General features: G+C 42.5%; 1 protein-coding gene across 1 annotated transcript; it reads right to left on the reverse strand.

Moving 5' to 3' along the window:
* Positions 1-6306: 6306 nt before the first annotated feature.
* Positions 6307-7668, reverse strand: LOC309548041 (putative nuclease HARBI1; the record flags this gene model as incomplete). The annotated part of the gene is made up of 2 exons (XM_082248012.1): positions 6307-7101; positions 7225-7668. 2 exons carry the CDS (start codon positions 7666-7668, stop codon positions 6307-6309), a joined length of 1239 nt encoding a protein of 412 aa, XP_082104138.1.
* Positions 7669-14539: the final 6871 nt, after the last annotated feature.

The raw sequence follows: 14539 nt of genomic DNA on the forward strand, positions 1-14539 counted from the left end.
CCGCAAAGTCACTGGCATTTCAATTTCCAAATTTCCCCCAACAGCCCCGCTTAATTCCCCAATAAGACCAGCATCTAAAAATACACAGAGGTCTATCCAATTCATGCTAATAGGTGCTAAGCTACCGGTTGCTAGTTCTTGGAAACAGACTTCTGTTTCCTTCTCTTGAGCCAAAATGAAAATATGGTTGCTCAACTCAAGAACAAATCGTAAAAATTTGCAGCAATTTGGGAACCATGGGCAGGTAGTAGTAGGGTAGGGTAGATCACTGGTGGAATTTTTTGGTTTTGGTCATACACCATCGCTGTTATCTATTTCTTCTCTTCCCTTTAGTTACCAAAAGACAACAATACGACCGTTAGATAATGATGCTTACTTAATGTTTTTGTTCTTAGCCTCACACCTCCCCCTTTTTTTTTTTTATTTCTCTTTTTTTTTTTTCTACACATGCAAAAATGCAAACTTGCTCCCCATCCCTGCCCTCTGGATGCATTATGTTCCCATTAGGGGCGTCTGGAGGACGTCGATGGTACTTGCACTCTTATGTCTCATTCACTCCACTTCTTCCTTCACTCTCAAGTTTGTGAGGGTACACACTAGTAGAAAATCTGCTGAAAATTCCCGCCCGATGTGAAATCGTCCGATTTTCGCCTAGTGTGTACACAATTTTCAGCAGCCGATCCCGACATTTTCAACGAAAAAATACGGAGGGAAAAACACCAAAATTTTCTTCGGCCGTCCTCAGCACGACCAATTTTCGTTTAATGTGTACACAGTCTATGAAAGACCGCGCATGATCGGAAGTTACTGACGACCCAGAAGTTTATCAGAAAAAAAACAACTAAAATGGATAATTTGTATCTATCTTCGTTGTACTTGACTTTGTATGTGTATAGCAATTCATTAGTTATATTACATGTTTATTCAGTCTACAGGGGATGTGTATTTTATACAGCAATGTATATATGTCAGCATAGAGAAAACTACAGTGTTGTAAAGAATTTACATATCCATTGTCTTTGCATGTGTATTGCCAATTCATTAGTTTCAATACATGTGTATTCAGTCTAGAGGGGGTGTGTATATTCTATACACCAATGTTGTTACATGACATTATATTACCATGTCTGTGTGTTGGATAAATAAAAACACAACTATTAATATATGTAATAATTTTTTTTTTTTAATTTAAACAAAATCAACAAAACATTGAACACTACCCATCTCAACAGGAAATGGGAATAAATAAATTCATATAATAACTTAACAGAACACAAATAATTTAAAAAGTGCAAATGCAAAGTAGCGAAAAAAAACCTAATTTTAAAATGTAACTAAAATCATAAATTAGTGTATCGGTAATCCTGGGGCCATGGTGAGTTATTATGTCCATCTGGTCAAGGATAACGCCAATGTGATGTTGGCAGAGGTGAGGCTGGAGTTGGAGGTGGAGTAGGAGCCATGTACTCAGACACACAAGTGTTGTTGGTAATATCACCTCTTACACCTTTGTTGAGAACGTTCAATAAAAGGCACTCCGCCATTTGTCTTTGCTCCTCAGACATGCTACGCAGTTTATTGGCAGTCAGTAACCCAAACGCATCGACAGCATCATATTTTTTGTTTAGAGCTGCAGACGCATGACTCAAAAATGATGTTGTAGCATCCTCAATATTTTTACGTTTCCTTTTTGCTGCAGGCAAGTGAGGTGTGGGCATGACTGTATCGCTGTCCTAGAGATGATAATGAGAAAAAACATATAAAAATCTTTTGTCATTTAACTAATGTCATTAGAAATTTCACATTAAAAATAAACTTACCGCCGTCCCTGAGATCTCCTGGGTCAATGATGGCTCTTGTGTGAGCGGTATCTCCTCATTGTCTTCTCCAAACAGTTCAGGTGACTCTGACTCCTTAGAGGTAGACGGTAATGTGGACAATGAAGGCCTGCAGTCACACTGATCCGTCAGAAAGCGTAAGCTTTCGAAGTACCACAATCTTGGCACGTAGATGTCATCTGCCCCAGCTCCAGAACGTTCTGAGTCCTTGATCTTGTTCAATTCCTTTTTGCACACTGTGCGCAGATTGGGAATTTTACTCTTCACATAGTTAATATCTGCATTAGGACTTATGGTTTTGCACAGCTCCACTAGCTTTCCCAAAGCCTCATTTTTAAGAACCCTGTTGGAATATTCCTTAGATTTTATTTTCCATAAGCAGGGCATCTTTTGGTACTCCTCAATAAATTGGGGCAAGAAAGAAGGTGAGGTGAACTTGTCTGCCATGTCTGTCACCTGCAACACACAAAAAGAATGTCAACCATCGTTTGTAATAGCATATACATATACACTACAAAGAATATTCTCGTCAAGAAATGAATTTACCTTCATTCGTACAGCCAAGATTCTGCGGTGGATGAACTTTGGTGATGGGGAAAAATCCGTATCACAAAGAAAAATCAGTCTCACAAAGAAACTTCCGTAGTACAGAGGAACTTTCCAGGAGAACTTCGGGAACAATGGCGAACGTTCCGGTATGCTAACGGTTAGAAAAGGTTTGTGACCAACGTCTCGTGCGTTCTGTGCGTGGCTCCGCCCTTCCATATCACGCGGAGTCGGTATGTGCCCGCCAGACACCATCTGCGACACAGGGCTACAGGGAAGATGGAGGACACTGGAGAAGGCCGCAAGAGCAGCAACCAAGCAGGTAGAGCAAAGGCAACAGCCATGAGCAGTGAAGAAATGATGGAGATGGTGCACCTGCTCGAAAAATGTCATAATGGACAGTTGAAGAACTACCTCAAACCAAACGCCAGAAAGGACCAGATTCTTACGAAAATTCTGCAAGTTCTGCAAAAGAAGTGTGGGGTTAAAAAGATCCAAAGAGCAAGTCAGAAAGAGATGGTCAGATCTCAAACATCGAGAACCTGAGAAGCTTGCAAGTATCCATAAAATCCTAAAGAAAAGTAAGTATTGTGGCTTTTCAATCTTATGTTTTTTACAATGTGGTTGAACTGTGCACCTGCTGTGCACCTGTTGTAAGCATATAGAATTGACATGACATGTTCTTCTTTTCAGGAAAAATCAAGAAGCACCTTTCTAAACAGAAAATATCTAGGAAAAGATATGCTAACAGCACAAATGGGAAAAGTGAGCAGTGTTCAACGATAATAATTGAAAACGTGGACTCAGACACCCTTCAGAGCAGTACAGGTAGGTGCACATAATGTATGATTTGTGTCCTATCCAATGAACATTGCATATTTGACATATATGTAAAAAGATGTATGTATATATTATAGAGAGAGAGAGAGAAAGAGAAAATAATGTGGATTTCAAAAAAGGGTACAGTCACATTTTTTTCGCCTTGCTGAATACTACAGTTAATGTCATTTTTTATAATCTACAGTCATACAGGTAGATGCCAGTGATGAGGATAATTTGAAGACAATGGATACAACTAGTATACAAGATCTAGAATTTGAAGAGGAAGCACTGGAGAAAATTGCCAGCAAAGATCTGTCAGGCACAGGTGAGTTTAATTATACAGTATTTAATATAATTAAAAACTGTCTCTCTATGCTATTGTTCACAAGTCTCTCTCTCAGCCATTTTTTTTTTTTTTAGAAAAGTTGAGTATTATATTAGAAACCAAAAAGGTCAACAACACCCCCGTAAACTTTTGCTTTTCTGTATAATAAGGTGTGGGCACAACCACTGCGAATGAAGATAATATACATTCAACATACCCTGATTCTGCGATTGACATCCAAGATGACATTCCCAATCTAGATGTGAGCTTGGATGGAGAAAATGCTGACGCTCATGTTTCTTCAAGAATACATGACAGTGAGTATGTCTCCTACACATGTATTGTACATATATAATGAACATTATCTTTTCGACAATTTTGGTTTCATAAATGTCTTTATTACTACAGGCCGCGGTGTGGATAGTGGCACCATTGCACGACTGACCATGGATTTGTTCCACTGCTGTCACGAATTAGAAAAAATAAGGGATGCAGCTAATGTTTTACGTCAAAAATTGCAGGACTTTATCAACTTAGGGCTCTTTCACACGGGCGGTCCGATCAGATCCGCCTGTCAGTTTTTTAGGCGGATCTGATCGGATCCTCCATGCAGCTCTATGGGGCAGCGGGTGTCAGCGGAGACACCTCCGCTGGCACCCGCTGCCATCCGCATCCGATCCTGTGCTGAAATCTGGACGGATGGAAACCCTATTTTTCCATCCGTTCAGTAATCGGAGCGGAGCGGATCTGATGAGAGCGGACAAGCGGTCCGCTCTCCTCCGATCCCCCATAGAGGGCAGCGGGTGCTGAGACACCTCCCTCTCCGCTCTGCAAGCGGAGACGGAGCTGTCATCCGCCCGGCTCAGCGGGGATCGCGGATCGATCCCCGCTGAGCAACACGGATCTGCCTGCGGAGGCGGACCGTGTGAAAGAGCCCTTACTTTGTAAAATTCAACCACTCGGAACTGAAGACCTGACCCCCCTAACTAGTGAAACAAAAATCTCAGAGCCTCAGGCTAGGACTTATAGCCTTTCACTAGTTTGGGTGCTGTCATGTCCTCAGCTCTGAGGGGTTCATGCTGGAACTTGCAGACCTTGGCAGGTCCATTCACAGGACTACAAGTCCCAGCATGACATACTCACCAGTGCCCATCACTGTGGGTCCTTTTTAAACTCATTTAGACTATTATTGCCACAGTGTGTAATGGTGCTATGGTTGTGGAAAATTGTGTAATAATGTTGTTTTTTTGTTTTAAACATGTCATTGACCTTCCACAGAAATTCTATGAGGTCTGTTACATTATTTGCAGGCTGCATAGAATTTTTAGAAGTTACATGCATGTTTTCACAGAGATAATCATCTCCAATATTGTGCTCTGACACAGGGATGCAGTTGTCTGCCAAACCCAGTACATCCCCTTCCCTCAACCCTCCCATCCCCCTCTGTTAGTACATTTCATTACACAAAATGAGGTTGAAGGATTGTAAGAGGTGCATGAAAGTCAGCCAGCCCCCAGTTTGATGATTTCAAAGGCAGTGTGCTTTACAGGCCATGCCCCATATATAAAATCCCTTCCTATCCATATACTGCATCCACCAAGGGGATGGAGGTGTAATGCTTTTCAGCTGGTCTTCTCCAGTTTGCACCATGGTTATATTTTAACCTAATTATTTGAACCTTTTGAGACAATAGCCAGTCGTGCATGGGGATGGGTTGGGGGAGGTTGGGCTGTCTCCCTCTCACCTGTTCCCCATCCACCCATTAGCGGCCATGTGCCTCCAGTGTGAGGACACTAAATTAAGAGTGTAGGACTGCAGATTTAAACAGGGTGCCGTGACGTGGCTCTGCAGCTTTCACATGCGTTTGCAAATGTGTGTCAACTAAACCCCTGTTCTTTGTACCAAGAGACAGGTCTTATTTGGTTGGTGACAGACTGGAAGGTGAGTACATCAAACTGGGGGCTGGCTGACTTTCATGCACCTCTTACAATCCTTCAACCTCATTTTGTGTTTTTGTGTTTTTGTGTTTTGTTATAGGGATGGAGACGCCGGGCAACACCAGCTTGGGTCTCATCTAAAGTCCCACCTAGTCCAATATGTTTAAAGTACATTTCATTAATCTTAGTAAAAGTAAGGTTAATTTATATTGTGCAACTATCTCCTCACCTGGAATCAAGATGGAAGACAATGACACTCCTACGTACTGTAATTATGTAAAAATGACATTGTTTGATTAATAAAAAGTGTTCACTTTTCTTCTAATATTAGAGGTGAATTCAAGATGACATTGCACAACGTTACTGTACAATATAGCACTTTGTAGGCACTTTAATGTTTGAAAATGTTAAAAAAACAATAAAACAATTTGCACCAGGGAAATTATGCCCACTTTATCATTATACTACGTTTTTTGTTATGTAAAAATGTGGCAATAAAGTATATTTTTATGTTACCGGAAGTACAGTTTCTGTCTAATTATTCGAACATCAGATATGGTCTTTTATAATAGTCAATAGGCTTATGTTAACTGATCAATGAATTGGTATGTCTAGATGAAAATATAGACAACAAGAGAATCATGACGTGTGTATCAATATACAAAAATATTTATTATTACAATTATAACACTCTGAACAAGGAGAAATATGAAATGAACTGTAAATATGTAACAAACTATGTGATGCAACAGGCATATAACATGAAAAACAACCATTTCTGCTGGGTAATTATAAAAGGGAAACAATAACAGTTTAAAGAATATGCACATGCTGACGGTTACATGTCATTTTGCCACTCCACTGCACCAACCCCATCAAAATAATTCATGCAGTTTAGCCTGTTTTGTCTAGCGCTCTGAGTGGCCAGTCCAGAACGGCCCATGCCAATGGGTGTCATGACATCCAGATGTTCATGCTCCTGTTCGCAAGATGTGTTCCCTGCCCTTGCTGGATCCTCATCAAATTGATGCGCAGAAATGTATTTAGCTGCATGTCTCCGAAGAAAGTTATGTAGAATACAGCAACACAGAACAAGTTTGTTCACTTTGTATATGGCCAGGTTGATGGTAGTCAGGAAAATCCGAAACCGATTTGCCATAATTCCAAAGGTGTTCTCCACTACACGCCTAGCCCGAGACAGTCGATAATTGAATATTCGCTGTTCTCGTGTGAGATTGCGCATAGGGAATGGTTTCAATACATTCTCTGAGAGTGCAAAGGCGTCATCTGCCACGAATACGAAATTCAATTTTTCAATGTTATCCTCAGGAGCAGGCAAATTTAGGGTTCGGTTCATCAACCTTTTATAAAATTCGGTCTGATCAATAACCCCGGCATCCGAATTACGACCGTTCTTCCCGATGTCCAGATATATAAATTCATAGTTGGCATTTACCACAGCCATCAAAATTATACTAAAAAAGCCCTTGTAGTTATAATAATAGGAACCCGATTTTGGGGGAGGGCTAATTCGAACATGTTTACCGTCCACAGCTCCTCCACAATTCGGAAAGTTCCACTGCTGGTTAAATCGGACTCCGATCTCCTTCCAATCCTCTGCAGTTGTAGGGAACTGATAACATACCAAAAACAAAAAATATAAACATTTTTAAGATCAATATATATGTTTTTAGGTTTTTGCAAATTGAACAGGCATACTCAACAATTATCAATTTAGTTTAAAATACATGTATACCTTTATGTATTCTTCCTGGAGGACTTGGATGACGGCATTACAGGTTTCAGGTATTATAACTCCAAGGGCTTGCGGTGAGATGCCTGTTGTGTACTTTAGATCCTGTAAGCTTCTGCCCGTGGCCAGGTAATGCAAGGTGGTGATTAATCGTTGTTCTGAAGTGATAGCCTTCCGCAGAATGGTGTTCTGCTTTTGGATGTATGGCCGCATTGCACTCAGGAGTACTTGGAAGCACTCGTCAGTCATCCATAAATAGTTCCTGAAGTCATCAGGATTGTTCTCTTTCAATTCCCTCAGTAGTGACATATGAGAGAACTGGTCACGGTTCAGCAGCCACCTCTTGCACCATGCTCTCCTCCTCTTCATCTTCCTTTTATGCTGCCTTTGGATAGCCAGGACTCCAAGACCAAATATAGCAAGGGTCTCGGATGTTTCGATCTCCATCTTCCAAGATCGTTGTATAACGAAAAAGGTGATAAATCCCGAAGATTCTGAAAAATACGAGGCGCAGTTCCATGAATGATCCAAGAACAAAAGCCACGTCACATCCGGAAGAAGGAAGGCGTGGCCTCGGGGGTCACACGTATACGTACTTACATCACACTCTACGAACAAACGTCAAAAAAAAAAAAAACAGACGAGAAATTTTGTGAACATTTATGAGGATATTTCATCTGATTTTCGTCAAGTGTGTATGGCCCTTTACAGTTAAGCTCTTATCTGATAAGTTAATTGAATGTTATCAAATATGGTGTATGATATATTGTTTGATCTACTTTTTTCATGTTATTGTTTTGCTTATTTCTTATAACTTCAATAAAAATCATTGAAAGATAAAACAAATATTTATTATATTGCAGCTTACCAATTCTTAGATGTAAAGGTTGTGTCATTTTCCTTTTTTTAGGCCTTCTTTCTTTTATCTTTACCGGGTGATCCTGCCAGCAAGCTTTTTTGTTTTTTGCAACAAACCATTAAAAATAGTCTAGGGGCAGATCCAGAGTCTAATCTCGAGAGGGGCACTGCCAGAAAATAAGGTGTTGCTTACAGAACTGTATTTAACATATACAGTCCTAACCTTGTTTAAAACATCATATGGAGGCTATATTTTGTGCCATGTCAATGTAGACACACATGCTAGTGACTCAATGTGACTTTTCAGCTGAAAATTAGTACAACGAAGGATTCATGACAATTAGGCGATGTATAATTTGAAAATATGTTTAGAAAATGTTGCAGTAAATACATTCTTGGACTAGATGGTAGTTCAAAGTGTTACCAGCCAGTGTGCCATAACTGAGGAGGTGAGCGTAGCCAAAATTTATGAAAGTACCAGGTACTGTGTTCCTGGCACTTTTATAAATTCTGGCTAGACATATTTTTGAATTATGCATCACCTAACTGCCACGAATCCTTATTTCCATATTATCTGTTTGCTATTCTACTCTGCAGAGCCACATTTATATAAATGTCCTGCATTATAATTAGAATAAGATTGAACAAGACAATACTAAAAGAGCAGCACTTTTTTTTCATAAATAAAGGAATACATACCTGTATTCTGTGATATTAGACAATCATTAATTATTGTACTCACTTTCATAGTTCATACTTTGGTGCTCTGGTGGGGGAGAGCCCTCATGGAGGAGCAATAGAGATGAGCAGACAGCATCACACAGCCAGATGCTTTATCCTGTCTTCATGCCGCGCTGGAGCCTGGAGAAGATGGGGGAGGAGGTGGGTGGAGTCAGCACTCACACTAGGCGCGAAGGAGGAAGAAGGCTCCGCTCTGAATGCTGGGGCCTCACTCTCCTACTCCTCGGCTCGGTCGTCGTGATGATACTGGTTGCCAGATGCCAGGCAGCAGGCGATAGCAGCCGGAAGTAGAGGCCATGGCCAGTGGCATGGCGGTGCAACAACAACAGGGTTTCTCTTGGCACTGCTGCTGGCCTGCTGCTGATTCTGGATGTGATAGAGAGACTTGGGAGTAAGTAATATTTTTGGGGAGAGGGGACAATTGCCCCGTTGCCCCCCCGAATCCGCACCTGACATGGTTAAGGGTGATTATAATGATAAGCTTTTACTCATTTATGTAAAACCTCCTACAAAAAGGAAACAAACTGTTGCTGTAGCTGCATAAAATGTGTTAGTTGGTGTTTGGCTTCAATTTGTTGGTGTATTTAAATTTGATAATGCATCTAACACTACCCTCCCCCAGACTGACAATGCTGTCCAAAGGTATCTCTGTTGCTCCTTCATCCAGAGTGTAGGCACTCTAACACAGAAGATGTGTTACTGGCCAGATCACCAGGTGAAAACAGAAGGAAAAAAGGAAGTGATGGGAGGGAAGGAAATAAAAGCCCACAGAACAGCAGACGACACCCATAGGTGAGCACACATATGTAAAAGAAATAAGGTATAGAAGCACTGCAGCAAGGAGGTAAGAATACACAAGCAGGAACCAGCAGGCTAACTTGTGACAGTACCCCCCCCCCCTTACAAGGTCTCCCCACTCGTTTGGGGCCAGGCTTGAGAGGAAACTTCTGATGAATAAGTTTAAAAAAACAAGGGGTAGAAACATCAGTAGAAGGAATCCAGCACTTCTCCTAAGGACCATATCCCTTCCAGTCAATTAAATACAAAAGCCTCCCCCTGGAGAATTTAGAATCCAAGATTTGCTTGATTTTATACTGATCCAAGGTACCGACTGCTGGAGAAGGATGACAAATAGGACAGGAAAACCTATTAATGATGTATGGTCTCAGTGGAGAAACATGGAAAACATTAGGGATTCTTAGATGCGAAGGGAGACCGAGCTCGAAAGCGACAGAGTTAACCTGGCAAAGAATTGTAAAGGTAGGGCTCAAAATTGGACCGGTGTTCTGTTTATCAAATGAGCCCTGCCAGAAGGCAGTGCTGTGTGTGATGTTGAGCGCCTGGCAATTAGAATGAAAGCTGTTACAGCAGGGTGATCCCCGCTCTGTGATTATCCTCCTTTTCTCTTCCTCTCCTTTCTCCTCCCTTGGGCAATCGCTGGGAGAATGGCTCCTGAGGCAGTCCTTAATCATTTTCCACTCGCAAAATGCGAGCAGACGAGTGGAAATTTTGAGGGCTGGTAAAGGGACAAATGAAACAGGAGCCAATTTTTATGGAAGGTACTCGTAGACCAGGAAGAAATTTGGGACTCATTCAGCGATGACGATCAGCTGCTACTTCATACCTGGAAGCAGCCAGATGTAAATTCTTGTAAACATCTGCCCAGATAGATTTGCGAGATCATTGCATCTCTGCAGCCACACGCACCTCAGCACAAATGGGAACAGGAAATGGTACAGAAGGATGGAAACCATATACCATGAAAAAAGGAGACTCACCAGTACTGGCATTAGAGTGGGTATTGAGGGCAAATTCTGCCCAGGTAAATAAATCATCCTGATGGGCAGAAACGAAGGCATGAAGTTACCGTTCCACATTTTTGTTGACCCTTTCAGTTTGTCCACTTGACTGCAGACAAAAGGCTTAGAAGAAGTCCAACTTTGTTCCAAAGGATGTAGCCAGAGCCCTCCAAAATCGGGCTGTAAACTGAACTCCTCTATCAGAGACGATGTGCGAGGGCATGCCATGGAGACAAAAGATTTCCCTAATGAAGATGGAAGCCAAAAGGACAGAAGAGAGTAGTCCTGGAAGTGGAGTTAAATGACAAATTTTAGAAAACCTGTCCACAACCACCCAGATAACGGTAGAGTCCACTGAGGGGGGTAGTTCAGAGATAAAGTCTATGGAGATGCTGGAGCAGACATGAAGGACTTAGACTGCATACAAATGGAGCAAGCTTTGACATATTCTTCAACAGCCTTTCCGAATTGAAGGCGCCACCAGTAGTAATGCTGCTGGAAGGCACAGGTATGTTGCACACCGGGATGTCCTGAGAGTTTAGAGTCATGTGCTCATTTGAGGAGCTTAGGATGAAAGGAGGGCATGGCAAAGGTCTTTCTAGGTAAAATACATGATGACTAAAGACGGGTGGAGGCAAGGATACAATTGGCAGGAATTATGGGTTCTGGCTCAACATGACACTCAGAGTCAGCAATGTCAAATGATCTGGAGAAGGCTTCAGCATGAGCATTTTTAGAACCTGGCCAAAAGGTGATGTCAAAATTAACCTGGCAAAGGTTTAGTTTTTTGCCAGGTTTAAACCTCGCAATGGTAGAGAGCCCATCGCGCTTACTTGGGATTCAAAGGCCAGGCAGATTGCAGATACTGGAGGTTCTTATGATCAGTATAGATCAGGATATGATGAGGAGATCCGTCCAGTAGATGTCACCATTCTTGTAGTGCCAGTTTGATGGCCAGAAGTTCCTGATCTCCTATGGTGTAATTTCTTTCTGCATCTGAAAACTTCTTAGAAAAGAAGGCACAAGGATGCATTGTCATGCATTTGAAGAAGAACGGCCCCCACTCCCAAGGATGAAGCATCTACCTCCAAGAAGAAGGGCTGGAGAATTTCAGGATGTGGAGAATGGATGCAGAGAGGAGCCATTTTGAACTTGTGGAAAGCCTCGACTGGCTCAGGGGACCAGGTTCTGACATTAGCGCCCTTCTGGGTCAAATAAGTTATTGGGGCCACCAGAGAGGAGTAATCAGGAATGAACTGGTGATAGAAATTGGTGAACCCTTAAGAATTGTTGCGTAGCATTTAGACCAGATGGCTGAGGCCAGTTGGAGATGGCATGAAGTTTGGCTGGATCCATAAGCAGCCCTTTATCTGTTACTATGTAACCTAGGAAAGGAACCTGGGTTTGCTCGAAGAGGCATTTCTCCAACTTTGCGAACAGGCGGTAGTCCGGAAGACGTAGAATAACTGTAGATACATGGTGACGACGATTGTTTAAATCTGGAGAAAAGATGAGTATGTCATCCAAATACACAATGACACAAATGCATAAGAGAGCAGAAAAAATGTCATTAACAAAGTTATGGAAGACAGCTGGGGCATTACACAAGCCAAAGGGCATTACAAGATATTCATGATGCCCATTTCAGGTGTTAAAAGCTGTTTTCCATTTATCACCCTCTCAAATCCTAATCAGATTGTATGTTCCATGGAGGTCTAACCTAGTAAAAATTTGAGCATCTCGTCAAAAGTTCAGAAATCAAGGGTAGTGGGTACCGATTCTTAATGGTGATAGCATTGAGACCTCTATAATCAATACAGGGCTGGAGAGTATCATCCTTTTTCTCCACAAAGTCCCAGTCCCAAAAGGAAAATTAGATTTATGGATAAACCCTTCCTGCAGATTTTCCTGCACATACCTGGACATAGGTGGAGGTCAATTGCACAATTGTAGGGACGATGAGGAGGCAAACTGTCAGCAGCTTTTTTTACAAAAAATGTCTTGGAAGGTCTGATAATGCCAAGGGAGAATCGGAGACGTAGTGACCCCAGCCACAGGTACACGGAGAGGTGAGCGCACCTTGGTGAGGCAAGTCTGATGACATTGCGACTCCATGATAACACTTGCCTAGAGTTACAATCCAGATAGGGTGAGTGTTTCTGCATCCAGAGTTTCCTGTATGGACAGGATTTTATTATATGACCATCAGCTCCACAGTAAAGAGATAGCTTGAGTATCAGGCGGCATGACCGCTCTTGCGGAGTGAGGTGTGTCTGACCTAGATACATAGGTTCTTCAGAAGCCGACACAGCTGGAGAGATGGGTTGTTCTGGGGCTTTCTGTACAACAGGAGCAAAACGACCCACTGGGGGAGGGGCGACGTGGACCAATACTTTCCAGATCTCACTCCTGGAAGCGGACATTGATTTGGATGCTAAGGGCAACCAAGTCATCCAGGGTGGTGGGTATAGCTCTGCCAGCTAGTTCATCGTTATTATGATTCACTAAACCCTACCAAAAGGTTGCATTAAGGGCCTCATTGTTCATGCCAATTCCAAAGCCAAGATACCAAACTGAACTGCATATTTTTCCTTGAAGAAGCTGAAGAAGAGCTTCAGAAGCAAATGATGCCCTTCCAGGCACATTAAAGGTGTTATGGAAAGCTTGCAGGAAGGCAAAGAGACTGGAAACAGTAGGGTCTTGTCGCTCCCACAGTGGCGAGGCCCAAGCCAGAGCATATCCTGAAAGGAGTGAAATCATGTACTCCCTCTTGGAACAATCAGTAAGAAAATAATTGCCCGTTAGCTCGAAGTAGATCTAGCAATGATTGATGAAGTTCCGACAAGCTTTAGGATCACCAGAAAAGCAAGGCGGCGGAGGCAGCTGGAGTTTTGAAGGACTGCCCTCCACTGGAGGGGCTGCAGGAGCTGGAGCAGCAGGAAGCCAAACAGGAGCCAGAATAGAGGGTGAGGAAGTGGGCACAACCTGCAGCTGATCCAAATGGGAGGAAAGTTCTTGCAGACACTGCATAATCCGCTCTTGATAGGCCTGCTAGACATCAACTCTCTGTGCCAAACACTGAAGTTGATCCAAGGAGCTCATGGATTGAGCAAACTGTCAAGTGTCTGTGGTAGTGAGTCCTTGTAGATTGGTAACTCAGGGGTCCCCCAGGGCACAGAGCCTAAGCCCCCCAAGTGACAAGCAAACGGGAGCTCAGAGAACTGTGAAGTTGCTCAGGCAATGTGGGTTACACTGAGCAAAGAGGTAAGAATACACAAGCAGGAAACTGCAGGCTAACTTGTGACACTGACACTGGGGGGAACTGAATTACTGCCACTGATATCACCAGGGACAATAATACAGTGATCAGCGATAATACTATTTTCTGTTACTGTACTAATGACACGGACTGGGAAGGTGTTCAAGTAGAACACCTTCCCAGTTAAAGCCTCCACCCCCCCCCCTCCTCTTCAACAAATGGCACTTTTTTTGTGGTGGGGGCGTTGGTACCTGATTTTGACAGGTACCAGCTCCCACTTCTGCTCGGATCGCCAAGGCGATTCAAACAGAAATTATCCTCTCCCTTTTCATTCATGCAGGCATCTGGGACACATCACAGGTCCGAGAAGACTGCAGGACCATTCACAATGAACAGTGTAACCCACAAATGAAATTCAGGCATGAAGAGAGAGAAGCTTGTGAGAAGGGATGGCCCTGAGACATGTGAGTGTGTGGTTTAATCAACAGCTGCAGTTTTTGTAGCTCATAAATTTGAATAAATACAAAAATGACTGAAGCTCTTCTTTAACATCTAGGGGAATCAAGGTGTTAAATGTGTGCCTAACTATGTGTAATGTGTGTAAAGTGTGCTGATTTTACTATTAGGTCCCTGAGTTTCTCATTCCTGCTTTGCATAGATC

This window comes from Pelophylax lessonae, assembly GCF_965119305.1.
Source record: "Pelophylax lessonae genome assembly, chromosome: 2".
Classification (NCBI taxonomy): domain Eukaryota; kingdom Metazoa; phylum Chordata; class Amphibia; order Anura; family Ranidae; genus Pelophylax; species Pelophylax lessonae.